Genomic DNA, 23,186 nt, shown 5'->3' with positions numbered 1-23,186 from the left:
AGACATCAGCAATATTACAGCAAGCAGATATGAACAAGGGGAGATCAAGGACAGGGGAGCAAGGAGCATGCTCCTGTTCGCGTAATATAAAGTTATATACAGTAATGTACAATGTGACAAGTGGACTAGTTAGCTGTCGTTGGGGAGAGATCAAGGACAGGGGAGCAAGGAGAGATCAGGACAGGGGAGCGAGGAGCATGCTCCTGTTCACGTAATATATAGTTATATACAGTAATGTACAATGTGACAAGTGGACTAGTTAGCTGTCGTTGGCTCTCAGCCACCTAGTGAGGTTTTGTCTAAATTTTGCGAAAGGCTGAGGTTCTCTGACATCATGCGGGAGGGAGTTCCATAACTGCGCAGCCTTGACCGGGAAGCTATTTCCTCCTATAGTGGCAAGTTTGAAACGCGGGACTTGGAGGCAGTTTGCGTTGGCTATTCTGGTAGGTCTGGAAGAAGTCCTTTTGCGTAATCTATCCATGAGGTAAGGTGGAGCTTTGTTGTTGATACATTTGTGGGTGAGGGAAGCGATTTTGAGATGAATTTTGTCTATGGTGGCGAGCCATTTGTATTCTCTTCTTGTCGAGGATATATGCTCGTTTCTATTAATCTTGAGTGCTGCTCTCAAGGCATTATTCTGGAGCACTTGAATTTTGTGGATGGTCTGTTTATTAGCTCCAATGTAAAGTCCATTACAATAGTCTAATTTGGACAGTATCAAGGCTCTGGCAAGTGTAATGCAACTATCTGTGGAGAGGAATTGTTTGCTCGCTCTGATAAGTTTGCATGTATATGCGGTGGCAGAAGCTAGAGAGTTAACTTGTTTGGTAAAGTTCATGGTGGCGTCTAGGTAGAATCCTAAGGTTTTTACTTCATGAGCTACTTTTATGTTGTTCCCATTAATAATGAAGTTGTCGTAATCGGGGCTGAGTTTGGATATATAGGTAGTGGTGCCCAGGATGATAAGCTCAGTTTTATCATCGTTCAGGCATAGGCCGTGTGTGGCCATCCATGCCTGAACGATGCTATAGATCCTGTTCACTAGGGCCAGGTCCTTGGCGTAGTCTCCTGAGAGCGGGAGGAGGATCTGGGTATCGTCTGCGTAGTTAGTGTAGGCGATACCCAGATGATCCATTTCATCAAAGAGAGGCTTCGTGAAGACATTGTAGAGGGTGGGTGACACACAAGACCCTTGTGGAACACCGCATGTTATAGGGATTGGATCTGCTGAGGCTGATGGAGCGAAGACTCTCATGGTCCGATTACTCAGGAATGACTTGATCCAAATTATGGCCTCTTTTGAGAAGTGGGCTGCCGAGTCGAGGTGACTACAGAGGACTGTGTGGTCCACTAAGTCGAATGCCGCTGATAGGTCCAGGAGGAGAAGTAGGGCCACTTGGCCATTGTCTCTGCAATCGTCTATTTGGGCCTTAAGATCTATTAACGCTGTCTCGGTCCCATGTTGCGGGCGGAATCCTGATTGACGGATTCCAAGTAGGTGGTTAGACTCTAGGAAGCTTTGAATTTGCAAGTAAGCCACTTTATCTAAAATTTTTAGGAGAAAGGGCACAGTCGTGATGGGCCTGAAGTTAGTCGGAATGGTAGGGTCAAGGGTTTGCTTCTTTAGTAGTGGCAGTACCCAGGACTCTTTTAGGTTGATCGGTACTGAACCTGAGGTGAAGGAAGAGTTGATTAGTTTGGTTATAAATGGCGACAGTTCTCTCGCAGCATCCTTGATGAGTTGTGCTGGGCATTGGTCGCCTTTGCAGTTAGACGGTTTGAGTCCCAGGATGACCTTTTCTACCTCTATGGGCGATACCTTAGAGAAGCAGAAACGGGTTCCCAACTTGGGCTGTGGCGGTGGCGCTGAGCTCTGAGGGATGTGTGGTGTTAGTGATGCCTTCTTGATGGCAATTTTGGTTTGTAGGTTTGCTACCTTGTTTGTTAAAGCAAGTTGTATGCTAGAGCACCATTTTTTATCCTTGGTGCAGTTTTCTTGGGGTACAATGGGTGTTTCCAATTCTTTCAGAATGCTGAACAGTTCTTTGACACTAGATTTTGAGTTGGATATTCTAGTATTGTAGGTTTCTTGTTTGGCTAATAATATTTCTTTCTTGTATTGGGAGGAGGCTTTGGAGAGGTTGAGTTTATTTTTGACTGATGGGGAAAGTCTCCAAATAGTTTCAAGTTTTCTTTTGGCCAGCCTAAGATTTTTTAGGTGGGGCGTGAACCAAGAATTGAGGTGTTTTTTAGGTTTGCTATTTCTTAGTTTGAGCGGGGCTATGTGATCCAGGGCTGAGGACATGGCTGCATTATAATGTTCGACTAACAGATTGGGGTCCATGCAGTCGGGTAGTGAGTTTAATTTAGGTATTATAACGGGCATTAGATTTTCTACTGTCATTAGTTTTTTATTTCTCGTTGGCAAGGGTGGGGCAAGTGAGGACGGGGCAGTGACCCGGTGGGTTGTCACTGAGAATAATAGCAGGTGGTGGTCAGTCCAGATCTGCGGTACAGAATCCGTAATATTTACTTTGCAATTATGTTCTGCTATCCAATCAAGGATGCGACCTTTGTTGTGGGTGGGTAGTTCAACTTTTTGGATGAATCCCAGCTCTTTCAAGGTCAGAGCAATCGCTGACGATTGGGTGTCCTTATTGTCATTATAGCCTAGATTAAAGTCTCCTAGCACTATTGTTTGGGATGTATTTTTTAGGTTATTGGACAGGGATGTCGAGATGTCCTCAGAGAAGGTTCCGATAGGACCTGGTGGTCTGTAGATGAGGATGATGTTTAGGGTTTGGGAGTTGGCGATGGTTATTTTGACCGTGAGGCATTCACAGGATTGCATATTGGTAGTAGTGATGATCCTCATGTCCAGGCTAGTTTTAGCTATGATTGCTAGACCTCCACCTCGGGAGGTAAGTCTGTCCGCACGTAGGATTGTATAGTTGTCTGGGACTGCTAGTGATAAGGCTGGGCCAGCCGCATCATGTAGCCAGGATTCTGAGATGGCCAAAAAGTCTAAGTTGTCTGTAGCAATGATATCTGAGATCTCTGTGGCGTGTGCGACTAGCGACCTGGCGTTTATAAGTGCACCTTTGAGATATGATTTGCGTGGTTGAGGAAGTCGGGATTTGCAATGATATCTGAGATCTCTGTGGCGTGTGCGACTAGCGACCTGGCGTTTATAAGTGCACCTTTGAGATATGATTTGCGTGGTTGAGGAAGTCGGGATTTGCACCGGATGTGCAAGCTAGACTCCTCAACATGCCCTTTGATGGCTCAAGGCTCTTTGGCAGAAAGGCTGATGAAAGCCTTGAAAAACTTCAGACCTCGAAAGCGGCAGCTAAATCACTTAGCGCCTCTTTGCGCCAGCCTCTAAAACCCTATTCCGGCTAATCTTCCTGGAGGGGTCGTTCTTTTCGATACTACTCCTCTTTTGGTAGAGGAAGAGGACAGGCTTCTCAAAGAGGCAGAAAGAACTTCCCTCGTGGTGGACGAGGAAGAGGTGCAAAATCAGACTCGGGAGCGGCATCTGTACCCTCAGCCACTCCTGCAGCCGCCTCCAAATCCCTCTGAGACTTTGTTACACAAAACACCAGTGGGAGGCAGGATCTCTCAACATCTGAAGGAATGGTGGGGCATTACCTCAGATGCTTGGGCACTGGAAACAGTAGCCCAAGGTTACTGTCTCCCCTTTCTAAAAAGGCCTCAGAATCATCCACCGGGAGCAAACTCCGTAAAAACTCCAGACCCGCTCCTGTTGCAGGAAATTTTAACCCTGCTAGAGAAAGGTGCCATAGAACTGGTACCTGTAGCGGAGAGGAACAGGGGTTGGTACTCCCCATATTTTCTCATCCCAAAAAAGGACGGAGGACTGAGACCCATCTTGGACTTGAGAAACTTGAACAAGTTCCTCAGGAAGGACAATTTCAAGATGGTGACTGTTTCTCAGATCCTTCAGGCTCTCCAACTCCAAGATTGGTTGGTATCATTGGACCTTCAGGATGCTTACTTTCATGTGCCAATCCATCCAAAGCACAGAAAGTACCTGAGGTTCGCGATTGGCAATTCTCATTATCAGTTTCGAGTTCTGCCATTCGGGTTGACCTCCGCCCCGAGGGTTTTCACCAAACTGTTGGCGGTTGTGGCAGCAAGTCTCAGGAAGGGAGGCATTCACATATATCCCTACCTGGATGACTGGTTGATCAGAGCAAGTTCTCCAGAACAAGCTCAGGAACATCTTTCGATCACCTGCCACTTCCTCCACAAACTGGGCTTCTCCCTCAATTTCAAGAAGTCCCACATGATACCATCCCAGAAACTCCAGTTTATCGGAGCAGTCTTGGACACTTCATCGGGAAAAGCCTCGCCTCCCGAAGTGAGAGCTCTCCACATCCAGCAGATGGTAACAAAATTCCAGAATGCCCAACGTCTACCGGCCTTCGATTTTCTCAGGTTGCTCGGCCTCATGGCATCCTGCATTTTTCTTGTACCAGAGGCCAGATTGAGAATGAGATCCCTTCAATGGGCACTCAGAACTCAGTGGTCCCAGTTCTCAGGAAATATGTCGGATCTTCTGCAAGTCCCGAGTGCAGTTGCTCAGGATCTTCTATGGTGGGTTTGCAATGACAACATTCTCAAGGGAGAGTCTTTTTGGCTACCATGGCCAGAGATAACGGTAGTGACGGACGCCTCACTCACGGGATAGGGAGCACACACCAATGATCTGACAATCAGCGGTCGTTGGTCTCCATCGGAGTCCAAACTACACATCAACCTATTAGAGCTGAGGGCAATCAGACTAGCTCTGAAGGCCTTTCTGCCCTCTGTACAGGGAAAGAATGTTCTAATAATGACGGACAACACAGTGGCCATGTACTATCTCGACAAGAGAGGAGGAGTAGGGTCACTGCCACTGTGCAGAGAGGCAATGCAGCTCTGGTTCTGGGCAATAAGAGAAGGAATCTCTCTGTCGGCAATTCACCTAGCCGGAGAGAAGAACACGGCGGCAGACGCTCTGAGCAGACAGAGCACGGTCTCTCACGAGTGGGAGCTGGCTCAGGAAGTCCTTCTGGAGATCTTCGCCCTTTGGGGAACCCCTCAAGTGGATCTGTTCGCCACTGCGATCAACCGGAAGTGCGATCAGTACTGCTCAAGGGAATTTCCTCAAAAAGGAGCTCTGGGAGACGCATTCGTAGTGGAGTGGAAGTTTCCACTGCTGCACGCGTTTCCCCCAGTCCCCGTGATTCCTCAAGTAATCAGGAGGTTGAGAAAGTTCAGGAAAACCATGATCCTAATTGCCCCGGATTGGGTCAGGAGGACATGGTACCCGGACCTTCTAGACATGTCCATCTGCCCTCCAATACGTCTTCCGCAAAGAGAGGATCTTCTCTCGCAAGAGGAAGGTCGGGTTCTCCATCCAGAGGTCAAAACACTCAACCTTCACGCATGGTTTCTGAGAGGTTGAGATACAAGGATTGGGATCTTCCGGATGACGTAATGGAAATCTTGCTTTCGGCCAGAAGACCAGCAACGAAGTCTTTGTACCGATGTCGCTGGAATAGGTTTAGTAACTGTGCAAAGACAAGGATGTGGACTGCTACATCTAGCTAATCTGGGGCTCCAGATAGGAACAATCAAAGGATACCTTGCTGCGCCATCCATTTTCAAGCACTCCTCAGAAGAGGTTTCATATTTCAAAGTACTGTTAATAGTTCAATTCTTAAAGGGGCTCACTAATGTGTACCCTCCAGTCCCTTTTCATGTACCAGCCTGGGACTTAAATTTAGTTTGAAAATTCTTGACTTGCATACCTTTTGAGCCTCTGCACTCATGTCCATTGAGGCTTTTGACTCTGAAAACTGTCCTACTTGTGGACCTATCATCAGCCCGCAGGGTTAGCAAACTTCAGGCTCTCTCATGCAAACCACCATATACTATTTTTTATAAAGATAAGGTAGTCCTTAAAGTTAAACCTTCATTTTTGCCAAAAGTAGTCTCAGACTTCCATTTGTCACAAAAAATAGTACTTCCTACGTTTTATCCTCCTCCTCATCTGGGGAAAGAAGAGAAGAGATTACACAGATTAGATCCCAAGAGGGCTCTTAGTTTTTACATCTCTAGGATGGCTAAATTGAGACAAGATGACCAACTGTTTGTGGGTTACACTGGTCAAAAATTAGGCTTATCTGTAACAAAACAGACCATTTCCCGCTGGATCATATTAGCTATAGTTGAATGCTATAGATTAGCGGGAAAAGAACCACCAGATGGGCTTCGTGCCCATTCTACAAGGGGAATGGCTACTTCTGTGGCTCTAAAGAGGGGAGTCCCGGCAGCAGACATTTGCACAGCTGCAACCTGGAAAACAATACATACCTTTGTTAAACATTATTGTCTGGACACTGCCTCCTCTAACGAGGGTTTATTTGCAAAGGCAGTTCTGCATTCTGCCCACGAAAACTGAAATGGTACTCCCACCTCCAAAAATTGATACTGCTATGGGAGCCTATCACAAGATGAGGAATACATGGGAGGACACAATCCATTCGAAGAACAAGTTACTTACCAACTGTAACGTTCTTTCGACTGGATGTTCCTCCCACGTATTCCTCATCGACCCTACCATCCAACCCCACAGTACAGTTTACGTGTTCTTACACTTTCCTCTCACGAAGAATGTATCGGTCATGGGACACGCCTGGGTGTTCCTCCTATATATATTTCATCGAAAAAACAGAACTGAAGCAACGGGCGCGGCTCGAGCTACGTATACCATCGGTGACGTCGACAGAGTACGGAGTACGTCGAGGGACAATCAACGCCACGACCGCGAGCACAGCGCCCTCTGCCGAGAATTTTTTTTTCCGAGGCAGCGAAGCTGGAGATAACGATTATCACAAGATGAGGAATACGTGGGAGGAACATCCAGTCGAAAGAACGTTACAGTTGGTAAGTAACTTGTTCTTCTGTGTGTTCCCTGCACAGAGCAACAAACCCAGATGAGAACTATGACAGGCGATTCCACACCTGACATCCTCCTGTATTTCTACATGCATCAGCATTATGGTACCCACGGAGAGGCATGTCCTAAAAGTAGGCAGAGTCCATAGGGATCCAATGTTGTGATATCTGCCATGTGTGCATGCATCCAGACAAAAAAAAAAACATTAAGTGTATCCACATTCAGAGGAAATAGACATGGAGACATGCAGTGCCCTGGGATTCCCTTGCTTTTTCCACTCCGTATGAAAACCGATAGGAATCTGGCAAAGAGAGATTGTGCCGCAAAGGCGTTAGTGGTAGATCACTCGTTGCAGAATTCTCCTCCTCCAGCATCATCACTCGGTAACCAAAATGACTCTATGACTATTAATGAATTGATCTAGAGTTGCAAGTACTGAAGAAAACAGTAGTCTGTTTTCTAAATTATAAAGTAATTTAAGGAAACTGGCCCTTGGGAGGATGTGCACATCGACGAACAAGCATGTATCAAAAAGCAACCCTTTTCATGGTCTGCTTTGAGGACCGGAAAGGAGCAAGGCACCTTTAGTGTACTCACAAAAAATGATGCTGCAAAAGCATTGTGCATCTTTGATTTTAAATGTAGAGACAGAAAAAATAAAGTAGCAACTGGCACATTATATTACCATTAAGAGCCGGCAGCACCTCAGAGATTAACATAAACTGCACAGGTTCATCAAAAGCTGCATTCTACAAGAAAGAAGGAGAACATATCAGTGGTTAACATAACTGGCTCCGTCAGACATCCAGTTGTGTGAGCTATGGCTTCAAGTAATCTCTGCTGGAAGGCTGCTGCACTCCTTCCTTTCATGGATATCTAAGGATGTCCTTCAGAAAATAACTGTCATCAGAGGCATCAGGTTTCAGATTTCTGTCAGCTTGGCTTATAACAATAAAAGGACACTTCATCTCAGATTCCTACTTTTGAATGTAATCTAGACATGAATACTGGCTCTTCATTTATAGTGTGTGAGAATTTGGAGATGGGGAGATCGCAGGATTGCTTTGATATCCCTTGATCGATGGATCTGGGTTATGTGAGTTATCGGATTTATTATCAGGTGTGATAAAGGGTCTGGCAAAGGTGATAACACAGATACTTATTTACAATAAAAAACGAATGACTTACTTCTACAAAGCCAAGGCTGGATGAAATCGACAAGAGCTGATAGCTGAGGGGAAAAGCAAAGAGATAGTGACCCTGTGCAATGCTGTGCCGATGTAAAGTCAGTGCAACAGCCTGGACTGTTGATTTTAGAGGTCTACATTGTGAACACCTATGTAGCATTACATAACACACCATGGTAATAGCTTGCCTCGGTGGCGAGGCAAAAGAGAACACACAAGTCCTGGTGGCCCTGCAGAAGAACATGTGCTGTTCAATAGTCATGATGGATCGCTGAAGAGAGGGCAAGAGATGAGTGGTTTGATCAGAGAAAGCACAAACACCATTTCTTCCCTTATTATAGTTGCAGTAGCAGCTAACACCTCTTCCTTTGAGTCAGTCATGGAAGTGCTGTGCTACGGAAAGGTTTCTCAGTGCGCCATAACATTTGATGTTCATAGTAATGCCAATATCCTTCGCTCACATACATGTGAAGTGCTAACTTTGCTCTCTTAATAATATGACTCTTAGCATACCAGAGGACTCTCCTGATGTAAGCCTTATTCTATCTGTTATCTTATTAATTTGTGGAGGTGTATGAACCCATATGTTGTCATGATTCAAGCTTTCATCACTACATTTTCTGCCTTCATTCTCTGACACATCTACTTCATACATTTCCTTTATACTAGATACGCTCCTTCCTGTCTGCCATTAATCTTGGCGTATCCATTTACTCTGTTTCTTGATGTTGCTCTTCTCTCCCATTTCCTTCAAAGAATGCAGATCATTCTGTTATGTCACCTGTTCAGGCGGAAGGAGCCGGTAAGATTGAAGTCAGACACCCTCAGGTCACTGCTGCTAAGACTCACGCCCTAAAAAGGATAGAATAGAATTGTTAAACATGGGCAGCAAGTGTATGCATTTTACCCTCCATTGTACATCCAAACTCGGAATTGGGCAGTATGGTGAAAGTGGTGGTAATTCTGTTACCATCAAAAATGTGGTTGTATCGGAATGACCAGCACTTTTTAGTCACACCTCCAGACTCATAATGAGGCCAAATGTGTGTGTTGTGAGTTCTGGGCACTATGACATTGTTTTTATAGGGTAGAATCAAACAGTGGAGGCCTACCAGATTGACTGCAAAGAGTGGCTTGGTGTTTGAGTCTGGTAGAAGAGCAGTGGCTTCAACGAGGCCGAAGAGCTCCAGGTGAAGGCGATCAGGGGTAAGGGTCACCATTGGCACTTTCGTAGCATAGAAGGACATCCTCATCGGCTGAGCTTTTGGATAATGATTTGATATCTGTCAATAATAAAGACACATGTCTGAAGATCGTTTTGTCATGGTAACAGAATATACATAGGGGACAACTCTCTGTTTCGTATTTTCAATGAAATATGGGAGAACATCAAAAACAAATCCAAATCCTAATGAGAAGTTATTGCTTATCTTCCTACTATCTGACTTCTATGCGTGGTTCCTTCCTTCCTTCCTTCCTTCCTTCCTTCCTTCCTTCCTTCCTTCCTTCCTTCCTTCCTTCCTTCCTTCCTTCCTTCCTTCCTTCCTTCCTTCCTTCCTTCCTTCCTTCCTTCCTTCCTTCCTTCCTTCCTTCCTTCCTTCCTTCCTTCCTTCCTTCCTTCCTTCCTTCCTTCCTTCCTTCCTTCCTTCCTTCCTTCCTTCCTTCCTTCCTTCCTTCCTTCCTTCCTTCCTTCCTCCCTTCCTCCCTTCCTCCCTTCCTTCCCTCCATCCCTCCATCCCTCCCTCCTTCTCTTCCCTCCCTCCCTTCTTCGGTCTCGCTACCTTTCTCCATTCTTAGCCACGTTTTATTTTCGATCCACCTTTTGTGTGTAACATGTAGTTTATAACAGTTTAAAGCACTTTCAGCAACAGGATGGAAGAAACCATGGATTAACGGAAAAATAGAGTAGCGATATGTGCATTTCGTCTACTTAACACTATGAAACCTATTAAATTGCAAAATAGAATTGTGAACTTGAATAGCTTTTATTCTGTATCTTCCGATTGCAAATGATTTACAATGTGCCATGGTAACAACCACAAAAGTGTAGCCACTCTTGTAAATTGATACTTTTACATTTAAAATCGAGCTGGCATGTTAAAAGCATGGCTCCCGAAATTGTCGTTCTTTTAGATAATGTAAAGGTCCCTCTGTCATTCGTTAGACCATGATGCATTATTGGGGGCAGGGGACATTGTATCTAATATATTTTACAGTTCGTCTGAATCGTCATCACACTGTCAGAGAGTATTGGTGTTGCTTCTCTATACTGAAAGCTGGCTTCAACCCCCTCAGAGCTCATCAATGGAGGAAATGTATTAGCAATCATACATCGAATTAACACTTGAGTGCATGCATGAGTACCCTATTGTAATACAATTCTTCCACCAGCCTATTTGGGGATAATCTTAAACAGCTGGATTACAAATCTGTAGGGTCAATTGATACTGTTCATATTCAGCCTTCTAAATCATGTCCCCTTCAGAGATTAGTTTAAATGGTACTGATTGCATTATGGGTTAAAGTGGTAACATAACTAAAAATTCGTTATTTCGTTGGCTGCCTAACAATCATTTTTATTTCAAAATCTTTTGCTGGAGTGGATTGACTTGCCATGACTGTATAAGGAAAATCTGCCTGAATTTTATAAAATTATGGAATTCTCGAGCTATTTTTATGTATTTTAATTTCATGTACTTGGAATGAAATGTCTACAAATGTATTGCAGTTTTACAGATTATAATTATTCGAAATAAACCATTGGATGATGATGTGTTGTAAATGCTGAAGGAGCCCCCAGCCTTTTTTGAATGTAGATTACAAGTACTCTGTGAGTTAAATCCCCCCTCCCTTTCACCTTCAACCAACTCAGCCCTGCTTACTTGATGTCTGCAGGTGCTCCGGAGAGAGCAGGAAGATGGATGTTATAAAAAAAAAAGAAATGCCTGTCCTTGCTTTATTGCAAATAAATAGACTTAATGTTGGAGATTGGTTATAATTTTCCTTCTACCATCGCCACATTGTTCTGCAATGCATTTTGAGGCCTTGCATTTTATTTATTTTTATTTATAGGTTATTTGTAAATCACCTATAGAACAAATGGTGTTTCAAGGTGTCACAAAACAAAAGAGGATGAGGGGACAACAATAACGATCCTACTTGGCCGTGTGTCATTCAGAACGTGCAAGTGCAGTAACAAGAAGTGCAGGGGGAGGGAGGAGGGATAAGGCTAGGGTGGGAGGCACGTGAGGTGCAAGAGGAGGTATACAAGTGCAGGGGGATGTGGAGGGGAAGAAGAGGGCTTCTGGGGTTAGACAAGTGCTAAGGGGGGGCCAGGTGGGCAAGTGCCAGGGGATGCAGGGAGTGAGGCCACATGCTAAGTGCAAGGAGGGGGTGAACCAGGCTCGGTAGGGATGCACACCCTTCCAGGCTAGTTAGGGGAAAGGGGCCCTAAAGGGGAAGTGCAGGTTAGGGGGGTCAGGACGAACGGTGCTGGGGTAGACTCGGCGAGGAGGGCCTGGTGCCCTGTGGAGCTCAGAAGGAACATAGGGTTACATGGGGTTACAACACACAGCATACAGATGTTAAGACTGTGCCAATTCAACCTTTACAATTGTAACGATTTCTATTGAGGACCACTATCAACACGGGAAGGACCTTCTCCCCGCCCAATTAAAGCACCATACCAAATACCGTTATTCCTGTAATATTTAGTTTGCTTAGCCCTATCTGAACAACATATAATATCACCAAGGCTTTCTCCCCCTGTGCCACACTAACCCAAGAACCACGCTCGGGTATTGATATAATAGATCATTTTTATTAACAAACGGTTTTAATAGATATCTAGTAAAAAAATGAATTTACACACGCCACCTTCTCTGTGGCATCCAAATGTAAACAAAATAGATGGGACACTCTTCATTTTGCATTTGACAGAATACAAATCAGGTTCACTCTTTTTATATCCTGCCCCGCAAACTCCAAAATATTAAATCACAAAATGCATTGCGATAGGACAGTACAATCGGGCAAATAGTCATTTGGCTATCAGCTTAGAAAGTTCACTGGCATTTATTCATTCAATTTGAACGTGAGCTTAATCACTCTGCACCCAAAATACATGCGTTTGAGAACACCCACCGTTTATTTTAATCAGCACCTTTGTTTCTTCTTTACCCCAAAGCAATCTCAAACCTTTCTGCTATGAGTGTCACTTGCGTGTATTTCTTTCACTGGAGACTCGCATCTGGCTTATTTTGACCTGCAGGGTTTTGGACCATGGAAGGGATTGGTATTTTTGTTTTTGGGACCATAGCACATTCAAATGAAAGACAGGACTTTGGGAAATTGAATCAACAGGAAATTCGTTTTGGGACTCAGCACATTCAAATGAACAGCAGGGTTACCTAATTACATTAAAAACTAGAGTCGTTTAAGGCACACTGGAAGGATCTTTGTTAATTCTGAATGTTAACAAAACATCACCCCGTGATAAATGACTCTATGGGAATTAATTAATTAAATTATATTTTTTATTAAATAAGTTTAGGGCATACACAACCCAACCCCACCACCCCCCCCCCCACTAATGGAAGAGAACCCAAGAACCCATTAATGAAAAGGAATGGGTTAAAACAGATAGATTGACATTTAAAGTTACATTTTTGTCTCCCAGAAAGTCACACATGACAACTACAATAATATATATATATATATATATATATATATATATATATATATATATATATATATATATATATATATATATATTCAGTGAAAAAACGTTGTTAAAGGGACGTTATGGTTCAAAGTAAAACCGAAAAACCCCTGAAATTCGGCAGTTATGGTAAAATAAGCAACCATAACTCGCGCCACCACCGTGCACTGCTAACACTAACACCCAGGACATCAAAGATGACATCACAAATGTCATTGATGACATCACTGATGACATCACATGTCTGGCTCCCTCTTTTTTCCTTTACTGATATATCTAGGCCAGTTACAATCAGGAACTAAAAATTCACTATACTATAATACAAAGTACTATGTTTGTAGACTTATACTACAAATATGTTCTTACAGTAATTCACTTAGGGTCCACTCAAAGCATATGAACCATATACAAGGGAGAAAACACAGACTTGGAAGACAACAATGCTTTCTATGTATCAAGATGATTAGTACGGTTATCAACACTGTGTTATAGTTCTGTTGTTTTTTTATTACTGTACTTTCCCTGAATATGCTCATATTTGTACACATTGCACGTACACTACTTTCATTAGGGTCTAGTCACAATATGTGATAGTTATACATAGGGAAGTTGTAGCTTTGAAGCAGAGCAATCATTTCTGTACATGAAGATAATCAGTTACGTTATGAAAATTGTCGGGTAATACTGCTGTTTTTTTGTTTACTTCACTTTCCCTGTATATGCTCTATTTCTATGTGTTATTGTCTGTTTGTGTTTAGTGTGCAGTAATGCAATAATGTAGTAATTGGTTTTATTAGCTATCTATTACATGTTTCACATTATGCAAAACACTAATAAAAAAAAGCAGTTATCATTGCAGTATTCAACATGGCAAGATTATGAATATTGCACCTTCATCATTTATGCTGCACACACTGCTTATGTTTCTGCATGAATAGCTTAGTATACTGGATAGAACTTCATAATAGAATGCTATTTATATCAACACATTCCTTAATGCACTAATTAGCTCATGATATTTATTCCAATAATCTTTGACACTTTTTTTATTAAAATTACACTAAGAATCCCTTGTACGGACTTTTCATGAAAGGTAAATGGACATGTGATGTCATCAATGACATTTGTGATTTCATCTTTGATGTCCTGGGTGTTAGTGTTAGCAGTGCACGGTGGCGGCGCGAGTTATGGTTGCTTATCTTACCATAACTGCCGAATTTCAGGGGTTTTTCGGTTTTACTTTGAACCATAACATCCCTTTAACAACATTTTTTCACTGAATTTCATAGGTTTTTAGTAGCGCAACTTAACCATAATGTCCCTTTAACAAAGTTTTTTTACTGAATTTCATAGGTTTTTAGTAGCGCAACTTAACCATAACGTCCCTTTAACAAAGTTTTTTTACTGAATTTCATAGTTCTTTAGTAGCACAACTTAACAATAATAACTTTGACTTTATGTACATATAATATGGAACATACTGAACCCTTTCTACTGAATTTGACGGTCCGCAGACATGTTTGGACAACAGTACCACCATCTAAAAACTCTGGGGAGGTATGTGTAATAGTTATATCATAACATAGGAACATTTAACAAATTCACAAAGCAGCACACATACAAAGTATATGTAGTAATACTTAAAAATGTTACCCATATATGTAACACACTAACCATTCATGTAAATACAATATGTTTTAAAATGGAATATACCAAAAGAAGATAAAGTGGCTTCCACCATAATTACCTCACAGACGCTCCACAACCAACAGCAAGACCAGACGTATACACTACTGATTACATATCTCACCAGACATAGTAAGTGCACTTCTTTTTACTCATATATTTATAAACTTTCTATATTAGAAAAAAAAAACATATTACTTTTTTGTTTACTCACAGAAATGTGTAGTACTCTCGACTGGCTAGAGGAGCATTTCCCACGAGAGGAAATGTTAGAAAATAGTCCACCTAATGGTACACACTTTACTATATAAACCAATTAATAAATATTATTTTGTATACATTTAACATATACATTTTTTTTATTACAGACCATACAAAAATTCCAAGCATCTCACAACAACATTCAGAGGATATCACTCTACAGCAGATTAATCAAAAAATGGACGACTTTATGCAAAATTTTATGGATTTGAAAAACTTTATGGAAAATTATGTGAAACCCCCAACAGCACACCATTGTCCAACCTGCACTTGTCCCCCCTCACCCTATCCCACGCAGTTAACCCCAAACCCTGTCTATGGACCAAAGCGTTTCAATGAGCTTTCCTTCCCTTCTTCACCTGATCCCAGTTATCTAGAAATCCCTAATTCTCCTGTTTTTGTTTCCGTTTCTGCCCCACCTTCCCATTCATAATTGTATATATGTATGAAATAAAGTTACTTTTCTTATATTGTGTTGTAATTGCTTTCAGTTCCTTGTGATAAAACCAATTTAGGTGTCCACGGACACCGCGGTTGTTCGGAAATGTTTGTAAAGAACCAAAAATGTGACTGTCCTGAGGACACTACATCTGTGCGTAATGTTCTCATGCAAGTTGAAAATGTTCTTAGAACACTCGTAGTGTCCTGAAATGTTCGTAAATAAACGAAAATGGAGGTGTCCTTAAGAACACTATCCCTATTCGTAGTGTTCGATAGCAAGCAGAAACTGTTCTAAGAACACTCGTGGTGTCCTGAATTGTTCATAAATAAACGAAAATGGAGGTGTGCTTGAAACGCCATGGCTGTCCGTATTGTTAGCAAATAAATTAAACTGTGCTAAGAACAAACGGCTGTCCGTAACTGTTCGTTTTACATGTGACGCACTTTTAATTAGTTCAGGACCCGAACACTGTCCGCAGAACATCAACACGCATGCGCAAAACAATGTCCGTACATTGGGTGTCCTGCAGACGACCGCTACCTTAGCGAACATGCTCACAAAACAATCATGTGACCGCGCCCACGCTCATCTCGTGCTCTAAATGCGGACACTCTTCGTGTCCCCGACCAGTTTAAAAGTACATTTCCAAGTAATCCACAATATTTCTCATTAAAAAATCACCATACCACAAATCCCACATACTAATCCTAACTTTCCACATAGTTGTTGTGACTTTTTGAACCTTTTTTGATGTTCGATCTGTCTTGCGGACAGCGTGCATGACTGCGACCCGCGCACAAGCACCCCGATATAAGACCACGCCCTAGAGCGCATTCTCATTGTGTTTCTGACTATTCCACAGAGCACACTGCATTTTGCTGCAGACTTTGCAGATTTTGAGATTTCCATCTCCAAGCCTATAACATCCATGGCTTGACTATTACCACATGGTGCTACATCTGCCTCAGCACCACCCCCTGCTCCTCCACCACCACCATTTCCCCAAGGCCCTGAAGAGGGGAACAGGAGTGAGGATACAGAGGAGGAAGAAGAGGATGACGGGAATGAGGTAGAGGAAATCCCTACTACCCGGTGTCGGCGTGAATCTTGGGTGTGGCAGTTGTTTACCGTTCATGGAAACGGTCTTAAGTCTCATGCGAACTGTGTCACCTGTAATGAGTGCAAAATGGTACTCAGTTGCGGGAAGCATGGTTCGTATAGCTTTGGGACCACTACCATGAAGCGACACCTGTGCTCATTCCACACTGGGGCCATTCGCAAGGTTGTACCTTGCGAGAAGCGTAGTAGGTTGATTGCCTCTACTTCATCCTCCGTTCCTGATCCTGTCACCACAAGGAACACCTCTGTGGGACAGCGTCTTCCTCAAGCTGCCTCACAGGCCATACAGAATTCTGATGACCCTTACCTTTCGAGGGTCACAGTTGTATGTGTGTACTGTGACACAGTACTCTGCAGGGGGGAGCGACTTCGGAGTGCTTTTGAGACGATCGTCTCAGAGCACCAGAAGACCTGCTCACTACCCAAATAAAACCCACTCTACATCTTCCTCTCTCAGCTCGCCCTTTCTTATCCCTTAGGTTGGTGTCCCCCTCCCTTTACCCTCCTTTCCCTCCTCTCCTAGTGTGTCGTGTATAAAAAAGAACAAAAAAAATACAAAATAACAAAAATCAAAAAAAAAAAGGCTCTTTTCAGAGCCGCCTTTCACAGTTAAAAAATAGAAGTGAAGATACACAAAGCATAGCCATTTCCATTTCGTGAAAGTCCGCGGACGGTCCGCGAACAGAAAAACTGCATTGCTACCCTATTGAAACCAATGCATTTTTCTCTAACAGGAAGTGGTGGCTCTGAAAAGAGCCTTTGGGAGGTGTTTGAATGTAAAACATTTGAACTACGTAAGACGTACTTCAAAACGAATGCTATATTTCTAAAAAAGGTCGCATTGCATTTTGTACATTTCTCAGAAAAATCTGATTGCCAGCATAAGTAAGATGGACTCCATCTTTGCGAAAAATGTATGTACTCGAAACAAAATATTTTCATTGTTAAAAGAGGACATGCCAAAATCTGTTAGGAAGGCACAAACAGCCTTATTAACATTACGCCTTGCTTTCTCCATTTGTGGACCGCAAGTGAAAGAACAAAGCCACACTTGTCTCTGCGCAATCCGTGAAAAAATTATTTTAGAGTTTGGAAACATGTCTATTATCTTCTGAAGTCCTTCTTTCATTGCAAATTGAAAAGAAATTCCAGACACATGTCCTAAACTGTTCCCTCCACAATGATTACAATTATGTCTGGATGTTCCTCTATCTTCAAAGTTGCACAGAGAGGTAGTAAGTCCAACCACTTCATTCCACGCACTCCATGCCAGTGCACTTCCACATGTGGGAATCCAAGATCTATAGATACTGCACAGATTTCTGCATGCACCTTCAACCAATGAATCCACAAGTCTCCCAAAATCCATACAATCTGTATTTTGAAACACTCAGCCATAGCTATCTGTTCTTCTCTCTGCAAAAACAATATCTGAGAAAACCTCTCCTAGCACAATACACTCACTAAACTTTACTGACCAATCCCTTGCTTCATCCAATCTCATTTCCATACCTCCCCTCCCCAAATTCCCCGGATGTAATACGCGGTGTCCTATAACTACCGCCATGTCCGCGAACGTATCGTAACATGTACAGCCCTTCTACCATTTCGATTTCACTCTCTGTGCCATTCCCTCATTGGATGTAGCTAAGCAATCACATGACCATCCAGCAATCAAATCCAATAACTCTACATGTAACTGCATCATCATAGAGCAGCACTACAAATGTACGGTGTATCTCTCGGAGTACAAGTCTCATACCATTGACAACCACGATCTACGAGAAATACTATACAAATCTCCAATATTTCTACTTGCAGCTTGGTCCATATCCATGTACATGAACAGAAAGTACAGGTATGCATATTTTTTACACAGTACATGAACACATTTTCTAACCGACTTTTACCTTCTATAATCTGAAAAATGAATGGACGATCATTGTTTCATTGTCCTAAAATGACCTGTCACTTACAAACCTTTATATCGTTTAATGTCTTCATACACATACACACATGCAAATACTATTAAACTAACATTTTTGAAATAAAATATATACACAACATATAATCACACAAAATAACATACACACTCTATGATCAAATCTCAAACAATAATATTTGTACAAACACGTAATTGGTTTTAATTTTTTTTCGTTTATATAAGTACTTACATACATTTATATAGGACAAGCAGACTATGACATTCACTCACTGTTACGTGCAAAAGCAGGCTATGACACATAGCTCTCAACTCACACGCTTTGGCGGGTGTCACCCGCCTTGTAAAGGACTGACTCACCCGCCAAGCCTCCTGCACGCCCATTCATTCCAATGGGCGTCTCACCCGCCAAAAATAAAATCAGGTGATTTCACCCGCCTTTGCGACACACATGGTTGAGAGCTATGATGACAATGACACACTATTACGTGGAAAAGCTTAGTTACAAGAATAGTGGTATACGTTGTTAGATTATGAATTCCACAAACCATAGTAAAGATATTTTCTTTCCTACTCTTAGTCATAATATAGTTTTAATGGTTTTCAGGAAGGCGCTGAGCATTTCAATTTAAAAAAATCTATGTCTAAAATGAAAACAGTGCTATATAGCAACCAAATTACTAATTTCTTTCTTTTACAATTGCAGTGAAGCCCATTCTCCTGAATAGAAGCAGCCGATTTTGATTTACAAAGAACAACTAAGAAGCAAACTACTCATTTTTGAAAAAAAAGTAAGTAGATTGTTACCATAATATTTGATTTATAACTCACACGCATGTACGGTGCATTCATGGTATTTCTGTGCCTAAAAATAGAGATTCTGCACCATTCTGACCAAAAATCCCCCCGTCTTAAACAGTGATCTCCTGTCAGAATGGCCCTCAAATTCCTATTTTTCGGCACACAAATTACCCAACTCAGCCGCTAGAATGTAGATGTTGTAGAACAAACAACTGTTTTAATTGTATAGCTTTACCTATATTATTTATCCTTCTCCACACCACCGGCTTACTTTTTTCTGTCATCTGAACCCCAGTTTAGTAACACATTAATTGAAGAATACCCATCCCTAGTAGTTCAACTTCCCAATTCACAATCACACACCATTACATACATCTTTATCATCTTACTCAAACAATCATGCACACAACACACATGCATTGCAGAAAACCCCAACCCATACCTTCTGTATTTTTTTCAACAGATGCTAAAGAATGCCCACCAATAAGCAACTCCGTAGAAAGGGACGCAGAAGTAGAGCAAATGAAAAGAAAAGTCTGCAACATAAACACCCATCTATAGCAGAATTTGTAAAAAACTTTGAAACACAACAGCTAATACAGTCATGTTGTGAAACAGAAGAAGTTTCTAGTGCAAAAACTTTGCCTCCTCTATCACAAAGTAAAACGACCCAAAAAACTATTAACAGAAAATCAACTATCACTGCAAATAAAACGTCTTCTATAAATCTTGATATAGTACAAAGTAAGCATACCAAGAAAAGTATATTAGCCAAAATGTTCCATCACAAAGTCCTTCAAAATCTCATAAAAACAGGAGAGAAACCAGGTTCAACACTTCAAGCCTATCATAGGAAAGTAATCTTAGAAGCGTTGATAGACAGTGCAATTCTTCTGAAAAGAAACTTATTTATTGTTGCGTTAAACAGAATTAAACCACTAACAAAACTAATAACTAAATTTCAAAAAAGACTTCTCAATAAACGAAATGTGAACAGAAATAACTTCTTAAATATCTGTGGAGGTGAATGTAGTCACACTACAACCACAGAACCATACTTTAATGAAGAAGCGTACAAACAAAAGCAAACAAATACAATTGCCATACATAGCAGTGGTCGAAGTTATGAAAAAGTTAATAATACCATAATGGAACAAGAAGTACTCCTTACAAAAATATGCCCTGAAAACGTAGATTTACCCCTCCATTCGACTGAATCAGAACATGTAATTTACACATGGCCATGCACGTCAATGTGTAACATTCCCAAAAAAATGTTCAAATCTTTACGCCTATTCCTCAATCAATATGTGAAAAGCAAAGACAAAATCAAAATTAAAATACTGCAAAGTATGGATGCTTGTCCAGTACACAAGCACACAGGACTGCAAGGACATTCGTTGGCCTGCATATCAGGAGCTACTTGCAAAACAACCTTCCATGATATCAAATGGATATCAACACATCATGCAAGTATGAGAAATCTAGTTTATAAACTGTATTATGCAAAACGTCCTGCTTTAGCACTAGCCAATTTAAATAACATTCTTCTACATGGTACACCAAAAGACCTACTACAAGAAATCGAGTATATACAGAAAAAATATTTTGGAAATGAAACCCACTTACAAGATGAATTAGCTGTCAACCAACTTCGTAACAAATCTGCACATGGCAACCTTCCACTACACACATACAAAAAAGAAATACTAAAATTTCAAAGCACTTCAGCTGAAGTACCAAACCACGTGTGTGTATGTTGCCGCAGAACGTGTTATAAAAGTAACACAAAATCTATAGACCTTTCATACAAAATAGAAGACAATGAAGATTCTAAATGGTTTGAATTAGCTCTCTACCTTATAGCAGAAAACAAATACGAAATAACTGACCCCATAATACTTTGCAGTTACTGCACTACCAAACTTGACAACAACCAAACTCCTTCACGTGCTATCTCAAATAACTTGGAATTACATCCACTACCAAAACTCCTTCAACAACTTAATTTATATGAGAGCATCATAATTCAAACAGTTCATCCATTTCAAGCAATAATACGCCTTCAACCAAAAACTGCAAAATTACCACCCTCTGAATTAGTGAAAGGTATTCGTGGAAAAGTAGTGTATTTACCATTAGATCTAAAAGAAAATGTGCACACTCTAGGAGTGCAACGTCCAATGCAACAATCTTTAATTATCTTGGTAAAGATAGTACCTACAAAAGACAAAAAAAATTGGCAACAACTGGTAGATTTACCTAAAGTTAGAGAAGCCCTGCAATATTTCAAAGAGAATAATGATTATTACAAAGAAATTAATATCGAAGAAAACTTGAAAGATACAACTGAAATAATTCAAGACACACAAGAAACTGGTCAATTTGAGCTCCTAAATCCTGCTACAATAGCAAACACTTTAGACTATTATACAATTCACCCATTGCACTCTAATGACACTATAGAAGATGCACTGGAAACGTACCAAATGCATCAAACAAAAGGATCACCAATTAGCATATGGGAAAAAAAGTATAGACGCATGTGCTTTTCCTCTACTCTTTCCTACTGGCAAAGGAGGAAGATACGATGATAGACCTGTTCAAATATCAGCATCAGAATATCGCTCATTACGAATGTATTCTGAAGATCCCAGATTTCGACAAAATGTGGAATACATTTTCCACCTACTCTTTGAAAGTGAACTAGCAACTTTATGTTACGGAGTTGCACACATATTAAAATCAGGATCACACTTTCAAAATATGACAGCCACGCAATTATTAGAAAAAGTTCAACAAAAAGATGAGGTTTTACAGGCAAATCTTACAAATCTATTAGCAAATATGCGAGGTACTAAGGAGTACTGGTTTCGACGCCATGGAGATGTACGTTGTATGATCAGAAACCTTGGCCCACCCACTTGGTTTGTTACATTTAGGGCCTCATTACACGGTAGGTGCTAAAAAAACGGGATTTACTGGCATGGCGCTATTAGCGTGTTCGCCCTCACAGGAGACCGCCAATAGCGTACCATTACGAGTAAGCGGACACGCGCATAGGGCCATGCCGGTAAATGACCCTACCGCCATGCCGCAAAGCACCTTACTGGGCCCGCCCAAAGTGCTGATAGCACCTCTGCCCTCACTGTACATGCTATTAGCGGTCACCGCTATTAGCGGTCACCGCTATTAGCATCGACCGTTAAATTGCGGAACCGTAAATAGCGTCATCGCACCGGAACGGGAAAGAGCACGGCGGCCATCTTTAAAAACACAATCCATTGCCATCCTCTGCCCCCTGGACCATTTTGGAGTTGGGAGCTGTGTGAAATCAACCGTGACACCTGCATCATGCCCAAGGCCCTGAAGAAAACCTGTGACAGGCAGCGGAAGGAAAAGTATACTAACGAGGAACTGGTCATGTTGACTCAGACCCTTGCAGAGCATGCAGAGGTAGTCTTTGCCAATGAAATGCGTCGTGCCACCTTGCTCAAGAAGAAAGCCATCTGGGAGGAGGTGGCAGTCAAAGTCAGTGCCGTGGGCACCAGCACGCGCACTGTGCGCGAATGCAGGAAGAGGTGGGATGACCTCAGGCTGCGGGTGAGGGGCATCCTGGCAGAGAACCACCGCATTGCCAGTGCCGGTGGAGATGGCTCCCCAATACGCCTGAAGGAATGGGAGGAGACATGCGCCAACATGATTGCCACCGAAAGCATCGAGGGAGTGGGCAGCATGGAGGTCGGCGTGGCTACCACTTCCGATGCAGGTGAGTGTACACATGACAGGATGCGGTGTGAATGTACAGTCACCCCCATATGTGAGCACAGACCCCACTCATGCATGGACACACATCCACACATGCATCCATCCATGACCATGTCAGTGTCAGACCCAAACACACACACATGCACACATCACCAGAGACAAGTCCCAAACTCAACCATGCATGGATGAGGCACTGAACTGGCACATCACCTGCATCCACAACTGCTAAATCCCAATGGCCACAACTGCATCATTCCTGTAATTTACATTGAGTATATTGAAACGCAACC

General features: G+C 42.0%; 1 protein-coding gene across 1 annotated transcript in view; it reads right to left on the bottom strand.

Annotated features, from left to right (window-relative positions):
* The window catches only part of LOC138579692 (bactericidal permeability-increasing protein-like), a 462,445-nt gene that overhangs the window by 58,143 nt on the left and 381,116 nt on the right, over window positions 1-23,186 (bottom strand). Inside the window, exons 11-14 of the mRNA XM_069649930.1 lie at window positions 9,270-9,440; window positions 8,939-9,009; window positions 8,159-8,201; window positions 7,656-7,719 (exon numbers count right to left, since the gene is read on the bottom strand). Coding sequence (XP_069506031.1) covers window positions 7,656-7,719; window positions 8,159-8,201; window positions 8,939-9,009; window positions 9,270-9,440 — 349 coding nt within the window. The remainder of the gene's footprint in view (window positions 1-7,655; window positions 7,720-8,158; window positions 8,202-8,938; window positions 9,010-9,269; window positions 9,441-23,186) is intronic.

Source organism: Ambystoma mexicanum, chromosome 3p, assembly GCF_040938575.1.
Source record: "Ambystoma mexicanum isolate Mex_15411 chromosome 3p, UKY_AmexF1_1, whole genome shotgun sequence".
NCBI classification, from domain to species: Eukaryota; Metazoa; Chordata; class Amphibia; order Caudata; family Ambystomatidae; genus Ambystoma; species Ambystoma mexicanum.
Note: the sequence above shows the minus strand (reverse complement) of the source record. Positions and strands in the feature narration are given on the sequence as shown.